Raw genomic sequence first — 23,093 nt, 5'->3', positions numbered from 1 at the left:
GGAGATGTCGATACTCTGTAGTCGCAGGTTGGTCTACTGCGCCAGTTATAAAGTCTTGTGAGTGTGGAGGTAGAATCAGTCATTAAGGTTTAGCAGCTGAATGATCGTTGTCCTTCGCGAACGGCGCGAGTCGGAGTGGTCTACTCGTGGTTATAGCAAATGAAAGAGGTTACGGTTGTCCGTTAAGAGTCGTGATTGATTCTGGTGCGCCACGTAAGTACGCGCGCAAGCAAGTGTTGCTGGAAATGATGCTGTGCTTTTAAATGCACTAGATAGAAACAACGGCTTTTTTGGTGAAGTTGGGTACTGGTGCAGTGGTCACCGCGAAATAAATTATTGCTGATCTTAAGCTGAAGCTGAAAATTTTCAACTCTAAAACAGATTTCACATTCTTCGAGATGAACACACGGTATGACCTGACAATAGGAACACCGTGGCGTAAGAAGCATGAGCCGTTGAATAGATGGCGATTAAAAACGATTGAGAGTAGCTCTCCTGGAGTAGGTGAAACTCTTGGAAGTAATGGACCCACATTTTCTATGCACCAGAAGAAGCGTTCAAGCGCTCGGCAGTTGTATACAGCTGGAAATGATCCACACTGCATTGGCATATGTAATGCAATTGACATTTAGTGAGGTCGTATGAAGAGACTGCTGGTAGTCACTCATGGAGTGCATCAATAGTTCAAGTGGTGCCCGGAACTGACGCACGAAAACGAATGAATCGTCGGTGTTCGTGGTGATTTTCTTAACAGAAGGAAATTATGAGGGTGAAATGCCGGGTGTTGTCCTCCTCAAAACGGAACAAAGTCGTCGACATGTTTGTACTGAAAAGTCGAAGGAATCGTGCGACGAGCCGCCGTAGCTCTTTCTCTTAGAGGCAGCTTAGTAAAGATCGGCAACCTTCGCTCTATGCTTATTCTCAGTACGAGCGTAGTGGATCGCAATCCGCTTAAATCAAGAGTAACTACAACCTTATCTCAAGGCTGATTTATTTTTCCGCTCGAAATGCAAACTGAATCTCTCGGTTATATTTGCGGCAAAGCCTCCTATATCAAACTCTTTAGGCTTTCCTATCTGTATAGAAACACCCAATTAAGTGTATAAAGCATAACTACTAGCTGTTCTAGACTTGTTGTTTAAATCCATCGACTTCATTGTGTAGTCACACCATATGTGTGGTTCTATTACACTCTCGCCCTTCAAGATTGTGAACACCTACAGAACTGTCGCCTTGAGCGAGGCTTACCCCAACATCAATGGAACCCTTTTCATTGGTCTGTCCAATAAGCTCTGTGTCGAGGACACGGAGAACACTCAGCCTCGCTGGTTCCAAGAACACCCGCGGGCAGAAGCCTTCTTCGTTCCTGCACGCGGTTCAATTCCGGATAGTACATCCAAGGCTTTAAGCGAAGCGCAGCCTAAGCTCTCGCTAATTGAGTACCACGCACCGCGCCCGCCACTATGGATGGATGACATCGAGTCGGATACTCTTTTCCCAGGATTGGAAGTAGAGGGGCAAGATACCCCAGCGACGCGACGTGAGCCCAGGTCAAACCTTGCTGACGCCGTGTCCATTCCATAAACCGGAAGTGGTATGTTTACTAATCACCTCGACGAGGTACAGAAGAAGCAGCTGGACGCTACCCGCAGGGGTTCTCTAATAAGCTCGCATCCACGGTCGGTCCCTTACCCTCGCGTGGAATACGGCTTCGCTCGGTAGATCTCGCACCAGAAGCGAAGACGCGATTACTCGATCGTTGGGCATCTACGGGGTCGGGCCCACGACTACTACCGAGCTTAGCTTGACGAACGAATAATTCTGTGAGCTAGCTTCTTAATACCTCAAGAAACTCCAATGGATACGTACCACACTCGACATCACGCTCAAAAATGAGGCGCTCCTGTACCCGCAATGCGGGCGTTTCTTGTGGTGGCCGCCCCTAGCGAAACCGCTGTAGATGACGATGAGAGCTTTGAGCAGTGTTCGGAAATATTTAACGCTGCACAACTTACAGCGAAGCCACAGGGAGATGAACGCGCGTGTGAACCGCCATCTTCGGTTTAAGCTTGCCAAACTCAAGGCGCGTCGTCGACTTCCTTCGGATTGTAACCCTGCGACGTATGGGTCGACCCCTTTCGCTCCCGCTATCTCTTTGTTCTCTCATACGAGTGAATCTGCGACCGCAGCGGCTCAGGGTCATAGATTGAGCTCAGCTCATGGCTTTTTGGCCTCCCTAATTATTGCCGAAAAGCGTGGGGCGTACACCAACGCGGAACGTCATGATCCTTCTGATCAGCGCACGGCATCTGGACCGTCTTGCCGAAGTGGCAGTTCAAACTTCCACGAGTTCTCGAAGTCGGGGTATCCCCGCTACTTCACAAGATACTGGGTTTGACCCTGGCGACGACGTCGACACACAAGACATTCCACGTGATTGAGGACACCGCCATTCTCGTTGGTAAGAGTCGGCGGCAGACGATGACAACTGGGTTGAACGCCGTGTGGTGACTCGCGCTGCTCTTAGAGCTCTTGAGGACGAGGTCTGTCATTATCGGGGTTCCGCTGAGAATCATGCTGGGGTCGCAAACCGCTGCGCGGAAGACCTCTACAGCTTGGAGCACGTTGAGCAACGGATTTTTTACGCTGAAAACTTTTGCGCTATGTCAGAGTGGATTCTAGTAGTTAAGCAGACGAATGCGTCACTTCATGCGAAGGTGAAGCGCTTGATGCCGTTGGATACTGAGATTGTTGCACTCCGTGCTCGAAAACACTTGCTAATTTAGCTTCTGTGCGGTCGTGCGCCTGTGAGTGCTGCTCCGGCACAGCTTGAGCAAGCCCAGATAAAACACCGGGTAAATGTGCAACTGGTTCGGAATGTTATGCGAATTCGCAAGGCCACGCGTGGTCCAACCTTGAAAGGTCCTATAAACCGTGTACCGATCATCGTCTTACAGACAGCAGAAATGCACGAGTAGAAAGGTTTTGAGCATTTAATTAGACCAGGTCTCCCACCTCGAAGTTTCTGACATTCCCTCTCCCTCATCCATATTCTTTTTGCCTGTATTGGGTTTCAGCCAACGTATCGCGAAGATATCGTAAGACACTTAGTCTGGTAGACAGGAAGTCATCGACTGCTTTACGCACAGTGAGGGGGGCTGACAGCAGCAATCCTCTCGGCTAATCCTCCCCCAACAAGCCCCAAACCGTTGGATGGCGGCTTCAAAGAAACGCGAGGATGAACGCGCTTGTTCACCTAGAATAGCGTGGAGCCGGTAGTTGAATGCACCGCATTGTTCAGAGCAACTTTACGAGTGGCAGCATGGCGCTCCAGTGCCTCGGAGTCTAAGTGCAGACGTTTCGAAGGACATGCTCGACAACGCAGTTCACGCGCTCAGTTTGACCATCGATTTGTCGATGGACCGCTGTTGACATATCCAGCTTGGTGTCCGACAACTTAAAATCTTCGACCACAACTTCCCAGTGAGGTGTGATACCTGTCAGAGACAATTGATTCCGGGGGTCCGTGTTGTTGAAAAACACGATCCACAAACAGCGTCGTTGTACCTACACCGTCTATGGTGTCCGGCACCGCCACCAGATGAACCATCTTGCTCAAACGGTTGAAGAAGACCACGAAACCTGTGTGTCATTCGGGACGCCAAACACAAAGTCCAATATCATGGACTGCCAACAGCCGGGGGGAACCGACAAACTGGCAAGCGACGCCACCGCATTCAGAGAGGCTCCACCCTTTGACACATCTCACACGTGCGGGCATAGGTGCTCGTCAATTTTTACAGCTTGGGCCACCAGTTGTGGCAACTCACAGAGCTGTAGGTCTTTTTCACGACCATGACGAGCACTTATTGGGGTATCCTGGGCCTCGTTGAAAATTCGGTTCTTCAGGTCATCATCGAGAGGAACCACAAATTGTGGTGTATCCGTCGAGTCGGTTTTAATACAGCATTCCGTTATGCAATGGATACTGGTGCAACCGTGCACGCAGTCGCGACAACAAATTCTTGTCCGAGTTTCCAGATTCCTTGCTCCCGAGAGCCTGTAGCAGCGCTACATTACCCGCGCTCGCGGCGCGGATCAAATTCATCACGGACGACATCACTTTCGTGACATTAGCAAGTTGTTAATCTGGTCTGCGCGACAGCACATCAGCTAATTCATTCTGGTTTCCTGGCTTATACCTCACCTTGGAGTTATATTCTAGGAATTAGGAGAGCCATCTGTCCATCCCTTGCGAGAGGAGAGGCGACTGAGTCGGAGTGCATAGTTACACATGATCTGTGAAGATCACATTCGACTTGGAGCCAAGCAGGTGCACCCTGAAGTTGACAAGTGCATACTTCATCGCAAGAAATTTCTCGTCGTGGACTGGATAGTTCGCCTCTGCAGCCTTAAGCTGACGAGATCCAACCGCGATCGCCCGATCTCGCGCCTCTGCATTTGCTTGCAGCAGTACATAGTCAATGGCAAAGTCCGAAGCGTCACAGAAGACACTAAAATGACGATCGGGGTCTAGCAAAGCCAGTATTGGTGCATGAAGGAGGCTATCTTTGATTCCGTAAAAAGCACCCCGCTGCTCGGTGTTCCAGCACCATTCCGCATCCTTCTTTGGTAGATTCGACAATGGCCGTGACATTTCCGCATAATTCTTGCTGTACATGTGCAAGCCGCTGGCAAGGCCAAGCCACTTGCGCAAGTCCTTTTGGTTCTTTGGAGCCGGTCAGTCTACAATGACCTTGACCTTAGCGGGATTCGCTAGAAGACCACGCTATCCAATGAAGCACCCTAATGAGGTGATATCTTCCGCGCAGCAGATGCAGTTATCCGCATTAACATACAACTTATTCGTGCGCATGCACTAAAGCCCCGCACTTAAGTGAGCGATGTGATTTTCTCATCTATATTCCCATGCCCCGCACGACTGTGGACGAAGAGGCCGTCGAAGTATGTCTGTGTATACGCCCGGTGGGGCCTGACCAACAGCGTCGCACGATGATTAAATGTTGCTAGTGCATTTGCCAGTCCTTGGGGCATCACGAGCCACTTCCAGAGCAATCCGCTCGGAATACCCATCGCTGTCAGCGGAATATCGTTCGCACCCATGAGCAATTGGTAATTCCTTCGGCCAAGTCGAGAGCACTATACTTTGTACAGCCACCCATATTAGACATTTTTTCTAGGAATCGGCGTCTGTGCCGGTATGTTGGCAGCGTTAAGCTTATTGTAAGCGTGAACAATACGCCACTTGCAATTTTGCTTCCGGTCAAAAAACGTGGGTGTTGATTAGGGAGACTTGCTCTTACTTATCATTCCTGCGTCGTGCTTGGCATAAACGATAGCGTCAATGACGCCACACTGCTCCTCCCGCTGGGACCATTGGCGAGTTACGCAATATTTGGTTCCCGGAACCAGGTTGATCTCATGACGCACACCTCGGTCTGTAGGTAGGACTGATGGCGGATCTTTGGAGATGACGACTTGAAATTCGTGCACTAAAAGATAGTACGGATCTGACGGATTCTTCAGGGTTGAAGATTTAATTCGGGGGCTCAACACCCTCTTGGTGTCCTCCAAGACAACTTCATACAGAAGCGACGACGAGTGATCTCCTCTTCCGGTTGTATAATGACCATTTCGGCTAAGTCGCATACCTTCAAGGCACCGCCGAACTCTTTGAAGAACGTCTTGACCAGCTCAAGAAGAGCATCCGCCGCAAGAATAGCTTCGAGGGTGATGTCGCCGTCTTCCTCCCCCGACATACTGTTGACGAAGGTGCGCCACCGTCTACGGTAGACACACCCTGTGTCAGGGCCGACACCCGGCGTCTTGTAGCTAGCACACGGCATCGCCGTCGCCTCTCCACAAAGGTTGTACGTCTTGGCGAGACTAGTGGGAACACGAACTAAGCGTCTTCTAGTGTTAGTCCACTTCCTGCCCCACCGTAGCCCTGATGTTAAAATTCGACAAAGAGCTGCTAGTTCCGCAATCTTCGTCCAGTGGATAACGTGCCATTCCACGCGTATCACAAGGGCTTCGCCCTCGATGCCCGGACCTCGTCCGACCATTCTACGCTTGTCATGCAGCAACAGCTTCGTAACGTGAGCAGTGCTCAGTGGGTTACGTGCCACTTCACGTTCAGCCCGCGAGCCATGCTCGGGACTCTTATCCAATACAAATTCGGTGTTTGACAACTCGGATACTCCGATACCAGGCACATTGACCGTCCTGGTCTAGTGCATACGCCGATAGCGTTTTTCCTTCTTATAAGGGGTAGGTTCATGACTCACCAAAATCTCACCAGGAGGCATACGCGTAGCGCCCAAGGTCTTCGACCTTCAGTCGATCCATGGCTCATGGTATCCAAACCATGCCATACCAAGGATAATGTCATAACTTGAATCCAAGTCTGAGACTAAGCAGCGTTCCACGCTATCAAAGTCGAAAAACTTGACATTGAGGTCGACATAGACCGTTGGCACCATGATACGTGTCCCGGTCGCTTAGGACGATGTCTTTAAACCGCGCTTTCAGCACCTCAGCATACAGCTGACTTCCTTCCATCGTGGAGCGTCGAGCATTATTGCCGAACGCCCCGAAGTCGATCAAAATCTTCCATGGCTTCTCGTGGCTTTTCACGGTCTCTTCCACGACCAGCAAGTCCGGCTCGCATATACGTTTCGTGTTCAAGAGCACGGAGCTCTTCGGGATGGTCCCTGCTGACCAGTAGCCCCTTAACTCTTACCGTAACTCAGTTTCCCCAGTAGGCCAACCCTCGCCTTCTGGGTGTTGTCGTTTGCTCGCGACAAACCAGACTAGTGAGAAGCGCGACGTCGATTCGATAGACCTTGAGGCGCCTTGCACAGGGAAAACCGATCCGAAGGTGACATTTGACTCCATCGACAAAACATCATCGGGTGTTTGAACGCTGCTCGGCAGCTCGGAGCTGTGCCTCCATGTCATCAGCATAGCTGAGACCCATCGGCTCAAGCCCGCTCGACAAGCTCTGAGGTTGAGCATTCCAACCAAGTCGTGCCACAAAAAGTTGAAATCGGCATTCAATGCCACATTCAATGCTTCTTCAAATGAAGACGGGTGCACACGGAAGGCTTCAATTCTGATCACGCCAGTGCGAAGGCCCCCATAAAGACGGACACTGTGACCGCCTCGGGTTGCCATACCGGCAATTGGAGTACGCAACTGACCACCAACTCCTTCTTGCCCAGTCGAGCGGCAACGTAACACGTTCGCACGCAATATTCTTCGTTAGGTGGCCACAACACTCGTGAAAGCTGCAATTTCAGAAAGGAAACATCTGTGCGAACAAAGTGTCGCACGTCACTGCCCATTCTCGCACTTGAACATAGGCTTGAAGATACTAGTGCCACCGACTACTGCTCGGTCTCGAACATAGAGGGCGCCATGGCCATCTCGTCCTCTCTCACCCGGAGCAGAAGATTCTCTTCATCCTTGCCCTCAAAAGTCTTAACACTTACCATGAGCGCCATGGGTCGGCCGTCGGCGACGGTGGTGTCATGGACGCGGTCGACGTCGATATCAGCTGCTATAGGTGCTCTAACAGAGCATTTTTACAGCTTGAATTGCCTCTAGGTGTGCTCTGCTCGCTTCAAGTTCTTGTGAAGCTAGGTATTACACGCCCGCAGGGCCAAGCTGACAAATCAGCTTTTTAAGCCCGTCCTGCATGCCGTGGGGTAAATAGAAGAACTGCTCCATTCTCACCGAGCGTCAGTTGTAACGACTCAGGTTTAAATTGTCCAGCGAGTGCTTTATAAGCGCAACGGGGCTGCTGAAGCTTTTTCGCTTAGAGGAAGCTAAGTTTAGGTCGGCGACATTCGTTCTATAATTAGATCTAATACGAGTGTAGCGGATCGCAGCCCGCTTACTCCAAGAGTAACCACAACCTTATCCCAAGGCTATTTAACTCTTTTGTTTAAATTGTTAACTGTATTCCTCGGTTTTATTTGAGGCAAAACCGTCTATATGTAAGTCTATAGGCTTTCCTATCTATATAGCAAAACTTAGTTAAATGTATAACTGCTGGCTGTTCCAGCCACGTACTGATTTGCTGTTTAAGTGTTAGCCACACCATTATGTGGTCATACCATCTTCTATGACCCTGAGCAAAAACAAACCGACTACGGCTACAAATGCCATTACTCCAAATAATTTTGTTGTTGAGGTGGATTGTGGGTCCGTGGGCATAACAGATTACGACAGTGAAGCTTCCACCTGTTGTGCGGTTGATCACACGCATGAGAGAATTAATGGAATTTGTTGGCCGCGGTACAAATACTCCCGCTTTGGATGCGGTCGAGTCCGCGGCTGAGTTAGTCCAGCACAGTACTCCCCATGATGGAAATGCAGCATGCGAATATGCGGGTCCGCGTATCATGGATGCAACAACTAGACAGAAGCTGTGAGGGGTGCAGTGTATCTGATCAATAAGTCTGTAAATATTGAGCGATCGATCATCACGCCAATTGAGGTAGGTTCGGAGGAGAAGTCGCAGATGGAGCAGTTGCGTGTGTTTTGGCCTCAAAGGTGCGCCCACATCGACAACGCAACAAGGACGAAGCTTGATCCCAAGAAATTTGAGCGTGTGTCTTTCGTATATACAGAGAGCACAGAGGGGTACCGTATCTACGACGTGGAAGCGCCTAATGCCAAGGCAGCAAGATCAGTTAGGCTTGAAAAGCTTGAAGTGAACGGTATACTAGATACACTGTACCTAGGATAAGAAACGATCACATATGCTGCCGAAGAGAAAATGCAGTAGTAGCTTCGATTCTGGTGGACCGACGTCGGTTGCCGATTGAATCCATTGAGATCGTCTAAGAATCCGTTCACGGTTTTACGATGGATGAGATCGAGTTGAAGCCGGATACAAATGTGCAACAGCTTTTGGCACCGGAAGATGAGACGCCGACTGCACATGAACTGGCGAAACCGTGCCCTGTGATCGTTTAAGGGGGATCATTTGGTATTCCATCCACGGGCAGAACAATCAGGAGTCTCGAGAAACAGTATTTCTACTAGATGGCTTGGGAACGGATGGTAAACAAAGGTCAGGCGAGAGCAACGGTCCACCATCCCGAAAGCGTGAAAGAAACGATAAATATGGATAACTTACTGACGCAGTATTAGCATGTACGGATTGGATCGACGACGTTCGTGACACTCCCATACGCCGGAGCAATCACAAGTAAAGATGTAACGGGGTAAAACGTACCCTTGTATGAAAGGGCGGGTCACACAAGATGGTGTGACCGTACATATGTAAACGTAACACAAGTTGTAATCTCACGATGGTGTGGCTACAGCGTAACCAGAAGCCACTACATGGCAGGATTGCCAGTAGCTCTTCCATCGTCGGCAACGGTTGAAAAATACATCTACTCTGGTGACACGCCCTTTTAGCATTGAGCATTCTCCATAATCGTATGGTTCTTCCTTGCGGCCGCTACGTGCTGCTGGGGATTGAACGGAATAGTACGCTGGCACATGATGCCTTGCCGATTACACCTTACTATTAACGTATTTAGTTTCCTTGTCAAAGTGGAGACACTTGATTTATTCTCAGTGTTAGTTCTTGTAAAATGCGCCTTGAATTCTACAAGCTTGGTGGCAACTTCGCTCTTGTACTTCATGAAGTACATAGCCATAATGCGTGAGAAATTATTCAAAAATGCCTGCTCCTCCTTTTGTAACCGTTCGCATTGGCCCCATCACCTCGGTGTGAGCTAACTCAAACACGCGTGATGTCTTGCACGTCGGTCGTGATGGGAATGGTGTCACGATCTGCTTCCCCTTCATGCATCCACCACATAAAGGCTTATTGTCACTAATCACAGCTGGCTTACCGTTCGTGGCACGCTGAGTTTGAGTCATAACGCTCTCGCTTGGATGTCCCATGCGAGCGTGCCAGAGCTCCGACTAGTTGTCAACCTGCATACTCCATGAACAAGCTTTTTTGAGCCCGCAGTCAAGCACATAGGCCTTACCGGCCTTTTGTTCAGTACCGCAGCACTGCTTATGCCCCAGCTGACACATGAGGAATGCTGAAACTCATCACGTTAACCGCATCATTTTGTAAGCTTCCCAACCGACAGCATTTGTCTATCGAGTCGTGAAATGTACAGTGCATCCAACATTTATGATGCGCTTGCCATTAATCCTAGTTCCTCTACCCGAGATTCGCAATTGCTTTCTCAAGAAAGCATCTGTTTACATTGAAATATCTTAAATACCGTTGTAGCGATGATGCCAGTCGACCACTCTCAATTAAGTTAAACAGCAATAATGCACGTTTTTGAACCAGTAAACCATCTCGATGACAGCCTTCGATACCATGTCTAGCACATTTAAACTGCACAGGAACATTTTTAGTTTTTTCTTTTCGAGATTTTGTTTTTTAAGGTTAAGACTCAGTGATGAGTAATACCCGCAATTCGGTTAAGGTTTATGATGGGTACATACCCTTTTAAGCAAGTTAAGCTTTAGCGCACTATAGTTATTGAGTAATTATCACATCTTTAGATATTTTGCGAGATGTTGCATTCTTGGGTCAATCCATTTCGAGGATTGCAATGTAATGAACACTGGGGGAATGTAGAAGTCTTATCTTTGCTACTTGGTGATTGCGTTCATTGTAGCTAGACACGAATTCGATTGATCAACAAAGTATTTTGTGACGCCCAAACTCATTATACCTTTTATATGTGAGCAAATCATTCGACCTTTTCACTTATACTAAACTTTCGTTTGCATTGTCGATCAGCGATTTTCGACAAAGTGCAAAAGCGCTGATGTTATCATCAATGACAAGGGAAAAGCAGGTAAAGATGGTCGCAAATCGACTGTGTAAAGCACTGCAGAAGTTCAAAGAGCACAAAGTTATCAAAAAAAAAGTAAAGTCACGCTTACAAAGCTACGCAAATACATGCGGCAAAGTCGGCAACATCAAATCAGTTGTGCTCAGGGTATGGAGTTCTCAGTCTGTGAGTTTACGGTTCTGCTCTTATCTCATGACAATACTTAGGTCCACAATTGCCTTAACTGTGTTCACGCCACAGAGAATATTCGCTACGTAGAGGTATCGCAGTGTTTAAGTTCTGTATCGATCACTGATCGCTATCTTTATTGAGCGCAACCATGTTCGACGTGCTCAATGCAAAGGTTCTGCTCCACGATTTGAACATATTGTAGTTCATCGTAGAGAAGCAGATTATGGAAAGCAGTGACATTCTTTTTTTGATAAAAATGCAGCAATATTGCTAGCGAGAGTTGCGCGATTGCGTAACAATGTCGCGTTGGAACAAATGTCCAATTACCTTTTACGAAAAATAGTCACCACAAGCGCTTGAGTTTCAGCCCCAAGGTGCCGAGCTAGTACGCACGATGAATGACGATCCATTGAAATTCAGTTACGAGCGCAATTTACTTAAGTCAACGAGCATCCACTATGCTCCAGGATGGAAAATTTTGGTCTTTTTTCGCAAGAATTTTTAGCTGTTGGCGGATGTGCGTGGACAATTCCTTCAGTTGCGCGGTTTCTTTAGACAAGACGGCCATTGATGGTAAAATTTCAGAGCGCCTTTGCATTTCTTTGTGTGACGGTTAAAAAGCCGCCTTTTTTGATCCTGATCCTGGTTCAGGTCATTTTGCGGTCCAATCCTGTAAGATTTGTCGAAAATTTTGTGAAATGGTATCGTTTCCAAGTTGTATGAAGTCCAGACCTCCAATTACTTTCATAGGCATAGAAGACATTAGGCATGTCGGTGAGGCCATAATTATCTAAAGAATATCAGAATGCTTTGATGCACAACAACTCCTTCATCTTTATGCGTGTAACACACCTCGCACAATTTCGACAATGTACTCGTCATGTGTCGCATCTGCCAGAACTGGATATCATAGAAGGGATGGCGATCTACAAAAAGTGTCTATTGTTCTGATAACACCATGAATCGGAAGACCGCAAACGATAGACAACCCAATCTTCGAAAACAAGTTCCAAATTCGTGATTGTATAATAAAAGAACCAACTTTTCTCGTAGAGTCGCCCACATCCAGGAACATACGTGCCTCTTTATAGTTCTGATGAAAGAATGTCCAGTTTGCCCAAAATTCTTTTCTTAAAGTGATTATGTAGCATCGGCTGAGAACGGACGTCGTTTTAATATTCTGCGTTCCTTGACGTATCAATCTGTGAATCTTAATGATAGCATGACTTCGATACGCTTATGCTTTAGGCTCATTTGACTCAATTCTCAATTCACTCCGCTAGCCACCGACTACTTAACGATTTTGAAAGCCATGCATGCAATTGTTTGCTGTGTCATAGCTTTGGTGCTCCTTGATGCTGTCGTAGCTATCAACATTTACGTCGTCTCGAAAGCCATCCCCGCCATACCTGCAAATAATCGCGACAATGAGTTTTATCGCGTTAAGATTGCGGCCACCCGCCGCTTGAGAGGGCACATAATAGCGACATCCACAGCACAAAAAGAAACACTTCAAGATGAAGAAAGGGACGAAGTCGATCTTGTGGCGGCAAAAGGTCTTTTAAAAGACATGCTTAATAACTACCACGGTTCGTTGTCAATAGCAGAAGCGGAGAAGATTCTGGAGGGGGTTTTCCAATTTACCTCCCTTGGCGACGAGATTAAAACCATGTTTCAGGCGGCTGAGATTTCGAATCAAGTCACAGGGTCCGCGAAACGATGGGGGAGGATGGACGAGATGTTGCAAGAAATGCGTCAAGACTTCACCACGATAAAAGATAACTTAGAGAAGGGTGGGGAATATGAAGTGGCCGCTCAAGGACAGATTAATAAAGTTCTGATCAAAGGTTTATTCCTTCTGAACGTGATCAAGGCTCAGAGAATTATCGACATACGCAATGTACCAACCTTGCAACAACATCAAATCAGGCTAATCAAGGAAGGTATTTTCTCGTATTGGAGAAAAATCGGCATAAAATCTGAGTATTTGTCGCGAGTCCTTGTGCATACGGAACCCAGTGACATCAACCTGGTAAACTGGTATGAGATCGAGATCTACCTGTCGGGAAATAAAGCAGTTTCCAAATCAAGTGGTGCTCGATCAGAATAATCTTAGTGTTTTTTCGTTTCGATCTTGGTGTTGAACAGAGTGTTTCGAGTTCGATCTGACCAAATAGCGTAAATAGATACATTTCTTGTGTTTTTGTAGCAGCTATTCGCAAATGACATAGCGAAGCGAGTGATACGATGCATGTTGTTGATGTCGGTGAAGATGTCAGGCAGGCAACATATGCGGTCCTTAGACTTACGGTCTTATCATTGTTGACGGCATCTATGAGTTGTTTTTTAAATGACAATCTTCTTCGTCTCAGCGCTCAATTCATTAAGTAATCATCGTTCTACATGCTTTAAGACAGAAGCTTTCTTCTCTCGTTTTACAGCCTATTTATCAATTTGTCGTTGTTTCAAGCAGCAGAGCTCTATGCGCTTTTGATCGTTCGTATACATAACGTTAATGCTTTTCGCTAATACTTTTGCGCTGGAATTGCGTTCGCAAGACTGTTAAAGCTCCAACTTTAATTATTTGGAGTCTTTTTCTATCTTGCACGAGTATGCAAGGCACAAACGTCCTTACATTTCCAATTCCACCAATGCGTTTATTCACAGGCAAAGTCTGTCTCGGTCTCTTAAAAGCAACCGATCGATGGAGCAGAATTCAAGCAACATCTTGATGTGCGAGCTTGAGCAATATAAGGTAATGTCCAATAACCTTTTCAAGTTCATTGTTACTTTTCCATCGCTGACAAATCTCAATCAACATGTAGTACATTGACCTCATCAGCATCTGTGTAAATCTTTAACGATCAGCAATGAAATTAACAAAAAGAAGACTATGTCGTTGGCTAATGAGTGGCTCTCATTGCAAGTCTAAGTGAGTATGACTTTAATCGTCGTTTCTTATGCTTTTCATTGTGACGATATTGTTTTTTTTTTCAGAATTACTGACAATAAGTATATTATTACAGAATATTCTCCATACAAATTAGCACTAAGCACTATGTCATTCTAACTCACGGCACTGTTGCATGTGGAATGGCTTCTCTCTTCGACATGTCGCGCACATGGACATTGAAGGACTTGTCCTGCATTCACATTGAGTCATCGGTGCAATGTCTTCAATATGCCATACGTTTTTTCTCTATATGCTATATAAGCTAGCATCCCAAGAATATATCACTTCAGCACCAAGAACATACTCATCTATGCTGGCGAATATGAATATCCTCATCAATTTCACGTTCTTCGTACAAATCTTTCGTCAAGAAAGGTCTGTCGGTCTGCATGTTGCAGCCTAGACAGCTATGTCACCAGAAAGTCGAACTGCGCTGGTAAATTTCGACCGCTTGAGGGACAATGAGCCATTCCCTGACATTCCGTTCAGACGAACCATGAGAGTAGGAGTAATGTAATTATCTTTAATGAGCAGTTGGTAATATGTATTCATTAGGTCAAAACAAAACGTGAGCATCCTATTATGCTACTGCGTGTAATGATGGGCGCACTAAGTATATTGAAAACATGCATGTTTAGAGATCTGTACGAGCCTAAAAATTGGCCGTGTTATTCCACGCTCTTAGTGCTTTATGTGGATCCGCAATAGCGGAGTATTCCATGATGAATGATGAGCGAGCTCTCTCTGTCGCACCCGGTCGGTGATCTCCCTCACTTGCACTTTAATGTTAATAACGTTAAGCACAACAAGAGTATTTTCACGGAGTTCCAAGAGCAGACTGATATCCCATCAGACTATCTCAATCATTGCATGCATGACTGGAGAAACCCAAGTGACACATGCCGTCCAGCTCCAATGCGCTGCATGGAAAGATATTAGTATTTGCAGTGATACTGATAGCACAAAAGTTGATATTTCTAAAGCAGGCATAGCTGACTCAGCTGTCCCGTCCCGTCACATCACAACGAGGATGGTATTCCTTATTTGACATAAGGGTCAAAATCTTCTTCTCAAACTTTCCACAGATGCAAGGTTGAAGACCGACCCACAATTGCTATCTGGAAACCTCAGCTTACTGCCATAATTTGCAGTCTTATCAAGAAAATTTCTGAAGACCGCGACTAATTGCTAGCACTAGCGCAAAAAAGTTGATTGAGTACATACCCGCTTAGAAAGATTTCTGGTAACGATGCCGCGGTGTTCGTTGATGAGAGCGGTCTCAGTGTTTTCTGGTGTCGACCTAAAAACTCGTTCTCACTTAGTGATACACGGAATTGCCGTTACCTTGGAGGAGGCGCTTAGTGCGTTCAGCCTTTTACCGCTGCACGAGGATAAGACCTCGTCCCCCTTTCCAGTGACAGGAAGTATTTTGACGCACCACCATGGAATCCACGGCGATTTTTTGCTCTTTACAAAGAACAAGTCCTGGCTCTAACAACCAAGCTTGCCCTATTGCAAGTGCAAGAGTCACATCAATTATTGCCAACTACCCGCTGTGATTATGATTTAGAAAGTCTGAAATCGCTGGTCGCTCTGGCTTAGAAATTATTTGCGTCAACTTCGGCGAAGCGGACGTCTGTCCATATTGTCGTCTCATGCTTGACATACGATGTTCAAAGTACGGCGCGGCATCTAATCGACAGCACATCAACTCAAAATTCCTGCTGTTAAAAGTCACGCTTTTCTAGATGAGACAGCTGTATCAAATGTCAACAAATGGTCTAAACCAGTGCAAATGCTGTTGCCTACTGCTTGGAGGAAGCGTAACATGATCTTTTTCAAGCGGTGAGAAAGACCAAACGTACGGCAGATCATTACGCGCCACGGCATCAAAGCTAGTATAATCACAAACTACCACGAAATTTTGGTATGGGGTTGATATCTCTATTTTACGAGGTTTTGACATCAGGTACTGCAGTATCCGGCCCATCAAATGCTTTACATAAAAGCGGGCCATTTTTTGCTCTCCGTGCAGGGCTGGAGGTGATCGACCTCCCCACGGCTTGCCTTTATGGGTCAGCTCAGTTATGGTGGCCTGTCGGCTCTCTCGGAATATGGGTGTGTATCCGAGACTAAATCGAACCAGATGTTGAGATTGCTCGCTAAGCTTTGCCATTGTATAGTGTGCCATGAGACAACCCAAGACGTCTAGAATTGTATCGCTGGACCGGAGATTATGGTAGTTTAGCATCACAGGGTGATTTGTGCGCTGCTCCGTCAGCAGCAGAGCTCTTATCATCTGAGTAATTCGTAAGAGAGAAATCGTAGTATGGCTTTTGTAAGCTCATGCGAAACAAAGGATGTTTTAACATTCTATTTGGGATGTCAAGTGTATAATTGAGTGTTTTATTCGCTATGACCGTAACCAGTCCAGTGTAACCCACTCATAACTAAGCATTATAATCCGCAGACTCCACATGTGTCGGTGGGTTACTTGTAATTTTGCTCCACACCACGTTCACGTGTATTTCTCCTGCCTTTAGCATCGGTGAGTTCCTCAGCCGTATTGTCGCGCACCCTTAGCACGACGCTTAACCTAATTACGACAGAATTGCTGGTTTTGCTTCAAGGTGTAGCCAGGCTGGTATCCGCAAATCGATATCGATCAACTGCCACGTCCATAAAGACCGCAACCACGGCTTTTGGTGAAAAGCTGTCAGAGGTTTACCACAATCATTCATGTGAAACTGAGTATGGCTTGTAGAGACATGCACTGCGTTATTCTACGCAAACGCAAAAAGTGGAATCAAATTCGCTTCAGTACAGAGGTCTTTTCGCATACAGCAAGATTTAAGCATTGCTGCATATGGTCTGCAGCTATCAATCCAATCTGGTTTCAAGCTCCATGAAGATCTCCATCAGATACCATGGCTAACGGTACGCTTTTCGGCAAGCTGCTTTGTCAATGGACAGCGTGAATGTACCGTCACCGGTGGGACTATCGCTGCTAGCAGCGATAAATCCCATCTTACTCGGACAGCCCACAAAGATTATAGTACCGGTTTTACCAGAAGCGTCTCTAAAGACATCGAAATGTAGTCCATATTAGTAAACTACCAGTACTCACCGAAATGAATAGCCTCACCGTCTATGTAGTCGCAACGGCAAGACGTTTTGACGCGTTTCACACGTGCGCACACATGTGTTTACCCAATTGTACATATATACTTTAAGCTCAATAGCAGTACATCTTTTCTTTCCCAAGATGGCCATTTGTACCGGTATTACACGTGCTGTCATCATACTTTAATTTAAATTATCATCAGAGTCGCCAAACATGCGGTAGTCATGTCACTAAATGCTAAGACTTGGCACGCCTGAAGAAGGTATAGCGTTGCAGGCGTGCGCTTCGATAAAGCGACATCTTAGTGTTCGGATACCTCGCTTCTAAGTATTAGCAGCGCAACACATGATGTGTCACATCCTTAATCTGTACGGATAACCTTACCAATTAGCGACGTCACTGCTGTAACATGCTACAATTTATAGTTGGGGCGACGTGTAATCACATCCGCCACTCAAGCCGACCCAGCGCTTACCTTATCTCAAAGGTGTACTCGACAATGGAGAATAACTATCTTACTATTTTCTTTTCGGTATGTGGTGACGCCGTCGCTATACATAACCTACATGGACCACAAACGGCATGGAGCTAAGAAATTGCGCCATAATATTAACAAAAATATAATTCCTTGCTAATAGCTCCCGATCATCAACAAGATTCTACTCTCATAAATCCAGTCACAATCTTGATAACGTGTTCTTGCGCATTTGTATTTGCATTAAATAAAGCGCTGAAGCTGAACAGAGGACGAGGAATCGCTGAAGGAAGAGCCAGGGTTGAAGATTGTATTATATTAGTTTTCTCACTTCCTCGAAGCACCGCACCCCAATACCAATTCATATCCTTGTAAGAAGATTTGTGTGCTTAGCTATGTTAGGAAGAATTTGCACTGTACACGGCTGGTCAACTTGGCCAGCCGAATAACCGTTGTTACCCTGGTCATTCTAGAATTGCTCTTATCTCGCGTAATCTGCCCGCAGTCCACGAATCCCAATGAGATAACTACAAATGGGGGATTTCGTCGACGCCAAAAAATACTTCTCTTCATTGGCAATTAGTATATCGAGATGCATAAGCTCAAACCGCGCTTGCAAGTGCTCCATAAGATTCATGCTATTATCATATCGTGCCTTGCACAATCATGGACTGATTTATCGTCGAACATACCCAAAATTCAATTCGAAGACTAAGCAGCGTTCCGCGCTATCAAAATCAAGACATCGAGGTCTACGGGGACCCTCGACATTGTGCCACATGTCCCGTCGCTAAGTGAACAGTGATGGTGTCACTCAACCGCGCTTTAAGAGCCTTAGCATACAGCTGACTTCCTTCGATTGTGGAGCGTCGAGCATAATTGTCCGATGCCCCGGAGTCGATCAGGATTGATCGCAAATTATCTGTAAGTATGGGCTATGGGCAGCAGTAGAAGAATTAGCGTTTGCTATCACAGTGCAATAATCACACATCGTAGCGGAGATCTAAGATAACCAATCTAACATTACTACATTTACGTTACTACCTCTGCTTCAACAAAATGTTAACCAATTGCTATACGAATTAACTTGACGATAGTACTAAAATAATTTGTCACATTAATCATAACGAGCACAGATAAAGCTTATATAAAAGGCTGTTAACTCTTTTGGTTGCGTGCCGACTCGATTAGCGTTGTATTATGAGTGCTGTCCACGCGTTGAGTTTTCACAAAAGGTCAGTAAAAGAGAGCGTTGTTCACAACAGTCCCTGAAACACAACACACACGCTTGTGCGACGAAAAAATTATTCCCGGTGTGAAGTAGAGAAAGATAGCCCAATTTGGAGGGGAGAAGCACGACTTAGGGGCTTGAGAAAAATCTGCAATTGAATTAGTTGAGTGAACAAGTTCTGAGAATGCATGCAAAGCCTCCCATCTCAAGAATTTTTACCAGATTATACAAAAACGGGTGCACTGATTCTGAACATCACCTTGAACTTGTAGGCTTGAATTTCGGAATGCCAAAGGTTTGAACTTCAACTTCTCAAACTTCAAAAGACAGAGACACGTCGGTCTCGTCGCCAACACAGCTCTTCAAGTAGGATATAGTATTCTGTATCACAAAATTGTTTGTGACTTCATATACGATGTCCGATATCCATGTAAGATCACCATGCTGTTATCCCCTATTTTACTACCTCCCACAATGCATAAAGAAGGTACTATCATGTAATGGATAAATCAAGTCACTACGTCGTTCTTTTTTCCTCTAAGTCAGAATTGTCATTCTCCCTCCGCATCGAGATTCACTTTCGTGTCGTAAAATTGTGTTTGATGGACTGTTTGAAACAGCTCCTTCTTAAAGTCTAAGTGCACGCGGTAAAAATTATATGATTATGGGTTTAAGGTAATGTATACAACCCAACCCAGTCCGATCCGACCTAGATTTAACATGGTGTTTACTTCTTCCGGTTAAAGGTAATGACGGTATGTAAGCCACAATAAATAAATCACTTACAAATTTTACTATCTCTCCCTCAATTGTCCTCGCCAAAGCAAAGACTCTTCAAATCTTTTCTCCAGCCCCGACCTACGATGTTCTGAGCCCAACGACCAATCCTCTATGCAAGATTTTTCGACGAAGTTAGTTGTCGACAAGTTTTACGGGAACAATTATGTCATGTGGAGCCGTAACATGCGTGGCGTGTTCCGCACCAAGTCGGTGTGGCACGTGGTCAACCGAGATGCGACTCCGTCGTTTAGTGATACCCGCCCCAGTGACGAGTACGTCAGAGCCAGCAACATTGCATTTTGTCTGTCCCTACTGCATATGGACGCGGACTATCGTAATGTGGTTGACGACTGTGTAGAAGTCTTTGCTGCCTGGATTCGAATCGAGATGCTTTACGGTGAACCACAGAAGGCTGAACGCATTTACTTGAATAGTCAACTATTCAGCATGGAGATGGCGAAAGGCGACAATGACTTGCATCATTGCAACGAGGTATTCAACTATAGAGCTAAGCCCAGCAGCACCGGCGCCAAGATGGAAGATGAGGACATCGCAATTTGTCTGTTTCAAAGTCTATCCAAGAGCTACGGGAACCTCGTACTCAACTTGAATGAGCAGTGCAGAGCAATGGACGCAAGACGTTGTGAAGGTGTTAATAACGAGTACATAGAGCGACAAGGTAAAAAGACTAAAACGGTGAAGACTATAGACGCGGCTAAGGCTTTCAGTGCCGAAAAAGAGTCCCGCCAGTGCACTCATTGCGGTAAATTGGGGCATAGGTGGAACGATGCTTGACCAAGCGAAAGGACGATATTCGCGGTGCAACATTGTGAGCGCGGAGCTAGCAAAGTTCAATATCGGTACAATAACGACAACGATTACGATCGAATCGCGTTTTCAGTATCCCTGGAATGCTACCTTTCGTCTGGTAAAGAAATGACGGGTACTTGGCTATTGATAGTAGTGCTACTCACCACATTTGCTACACCAAGTCGAAGTTTGTGACCCTGGATGAGCAGGACCGTGATAGCCGACGGAAACAAGACTGCTAGCATGGTGCTGGGCACTATAATCGAGCAAGTAGTAGATCTAACAAACGGCGACATACGCGATATCGAGATGAAGGACACGCTTTAAGTTCCAAAAAATGAGCAACAACCTGCTGTCCGTTCCGCAGATTAATAAAAGCGGTTGCATTCAAGTAATGTTTGATGGAGCTAGCATGGACATCGCAGTTAAAGAATTAAAGAAGGTGGTGGCGACAGCTGATCTGGTTGATGGTCTTTATTTGCTGAGAACTTCACAGCGATATGTCAGCATGGTAGAGTCAAGTTATAAGATTGACCTTTTTGCGCATATGGACCACGCACCAAATGGTGTTCTTCGAAGATGATTGCTATCGGAGTGATCAAAGACACCTCTCCTGCATCGATGTCTACATTGCCAAGAGTTTGTTGTGGGTGTCAAGAGGGTAAGATGGTTCAAAAACCATTTCCAAGCAACCCTGATTAGCGTCAGTGTGCCGGATTCAAGCTACTACGCTTCAAAATTTACGGTCCGATGGAGCGAGAGTCGCTTGGTGGAAGCAGATACCTACTACGGATTGTTGACGAGGCCAGCGGATGCATGAAGGAAGAGTGCTTACAAGCTAGGTCGGGCAGCGAAAGTGCGATCAAGAGATCCATACTCATAATGCAGACGCAATTTAGAAAAAGGCAAGTTTGTACGACATGACGGAACACGCGAGTTTGCTCAAGATAATCTACGAAGACGAAGGCATTGAGCAGCAAGTCACAGTTCCATATGCACATCAAACTTATGGAATATCTGAGCAGTCCATATGACTATTGGACGCAGTATGCTTCATCACGCCAAGCTAGATAAATGCTTTTGGGGCAAAGCTGCCATGACGGCAATATACATCAAGAATCGACTCCCGACCCCAAAAATGTATAACAAACTGCTTTCAACATTAAGCACGAGTCTAAGCCAAGCTTCAAGCATATGCGCATTATCGGGTGTCGGGTTTGCGTTTTGACTCCGAAGGAAAAGCGGCTTAAATGGGACCCCAAGTCTCGAGAAGGTGTGTTTGTGGGATATGAAGAATATTCTCAAGCGTATCGATAATATGACATTCAGACCTGATAATTCGAGATGTGACGTTTGACGAGTCGTGTTTTGGTGATTTAGAGTGGACATTCTTGATGACGTTGATGCAGCAAACCTGGACTTTGGCTTGCTTGAGATTGAAGACGACAAGTATCTTTACAAAATAAATTTCAAGCAAACAGGTTAACGCAAACTGCGAACGCAAGACCGCAAGCAAACATGTAAAGATCAGGGTGTAAATATTGTCAAGCAGGCCTAGAAGAAGCAAGTGCCCCTGAAGAAATGAGCTTACGTCGAGTCATACGGTAATATCGCGTTCAAAACGTGTCGAGATCCGGTCAAGAAGTGCATGATTCCGGGGATGAATACGTTGATATCACTCCTTCGGCTTTATGGCGTGCAAGTGTGAGCGCAGTTGAGACTAACGACCTATTGGAGCCGACCTTTTACCACGATGCTCCGAGTGATCCTGATCAGCTTCATTGGCGCAAAGGTATTTTCAAACTTAACTCGATGCAGCTTCGTGGAGTATTTCGAGCCTCAAAATTACCGTCAGGACAACATTTTAACAACACCAAGTGGATATTCATGATCAAGCGCAAAGCTGGCGGCTCAGCTGAAAAATACAAGGCACGGATCGTCGCAAACGGCTTCAGACAAAAACATGGAGTTGATTACACGGAAACATTTTCGCCTGTGGTCAAGAACGTGACTTTTCGAATTGTGATTGCTTTGACTAAGTTGATCAAATGGAAGTTGTAACAGCATTTTTATGAATTTATGATGGAAGTTGTTTACTGCGAGGTACCAGGAGGGATCGAGCTTGACAAGAATTATGACTGTCTTGAGCTTGTCAAGGCAATTTATGGACTCAAGCAAGCTTCTCGCGTATGGAATGATCCTTTGACGAATGTGTTTGCACAATTGGATTACAGATTTCTGATTTCGATCCATGTTCTTACATTAATATTGTGGAAAGTCACTGCGTGCTACTTCTGGTTAATGTCGGCGATATTCTGGTTACTTGAAGCTCAACGGAGCTATTCGAGCAAACGAAGACTAGCTAAAGAATCGCTTTGAAATGACCGACAGTGACAACTATGTGTTTGTTCTGGGCATCGAGTTAATAGACAATGACGACGGCAGCGCAACAGTGTATCAGCGGCGATACGTCGACGACATAAACGACTTATTAAGCTATTTGGCATGGATGATGCAAGCCGGTGATAAGTCCAACAGAATTAAGAAGCTCTAGGCTCATACCAAGTGACACTTCGACAAAAGTAAGCGCATCATTTCGGGAATCTATGGGAGCTTCCAGGCATCTGATGACGGCGACACGGCCGGACATTGCATTTGCTGTTGGTTATGTGCCAAGA

The 23,093-nt window shown here is 46.0% G+C and overlaps 2 protein-coding genes across 2 annotated transcripts; both read left to right on the top strand.

Moving 5' to 3' along the window:
- Positions 1 to 8,895: 8,895 nt before the first annotated feature.
- Positions 8,896 to 9,183, top strand: PHALS_01998 (uncharacterized protein; the record flags this gene model as incomplete). Its single annotated transcript, XM_024716493.1, has 2 exons — positions 8,896 to 9,000; positions 9,076 to 9,183. The coding sequence occupies 2 exons, from the start codon at positions 8,896 to 8,898 to the stop codon at positions 9,181 to 9,183; spliced, it is 213 nt and encodes a 70-aa protein (XP_024582086.1).
- A 3,171-nt stretch (positions 9,184 to 12,354) lies between these two features.
- PHALS_01997 (RxLR-like protein) lies at positions 12,355 to 13,152 on the top strand (the record flags this gene model as incomplete). The annotated part of the gene is made up of 1 exon (XM_024716492.1): positions 12,355 to 13,152. The coding sequence occupies one exon, from the start codon at positions 12,355 to 12,357 to the stop codon at positions 13,150 to 13,152; it is 798 nt and encodes a 265-aa protein (XP_024582085.1).
- Between the last annotated feature and the right edge of the window lie 9,941 nt (positions 13,153 to 23,093).

This window comes from Plasmopara halstedii, assembly GCF_900000015.1.
Source record: "Plasmopara halstedii genome assembly, contig: Scaffold_1651, whole genome shotgun sequence".
In the NCBI taxonomy this organism is placed as follows: Eukaryota; Oomycota; class Peronosporomycetes; order Peronosporales; family Peronosporaceae; genus Plasmopara; species Plasmopara halstedii.
Note: the sequence above shows the minus strand (reverse complement) of the source record. Positions and strands in the feature narration are given on the sequence as shown.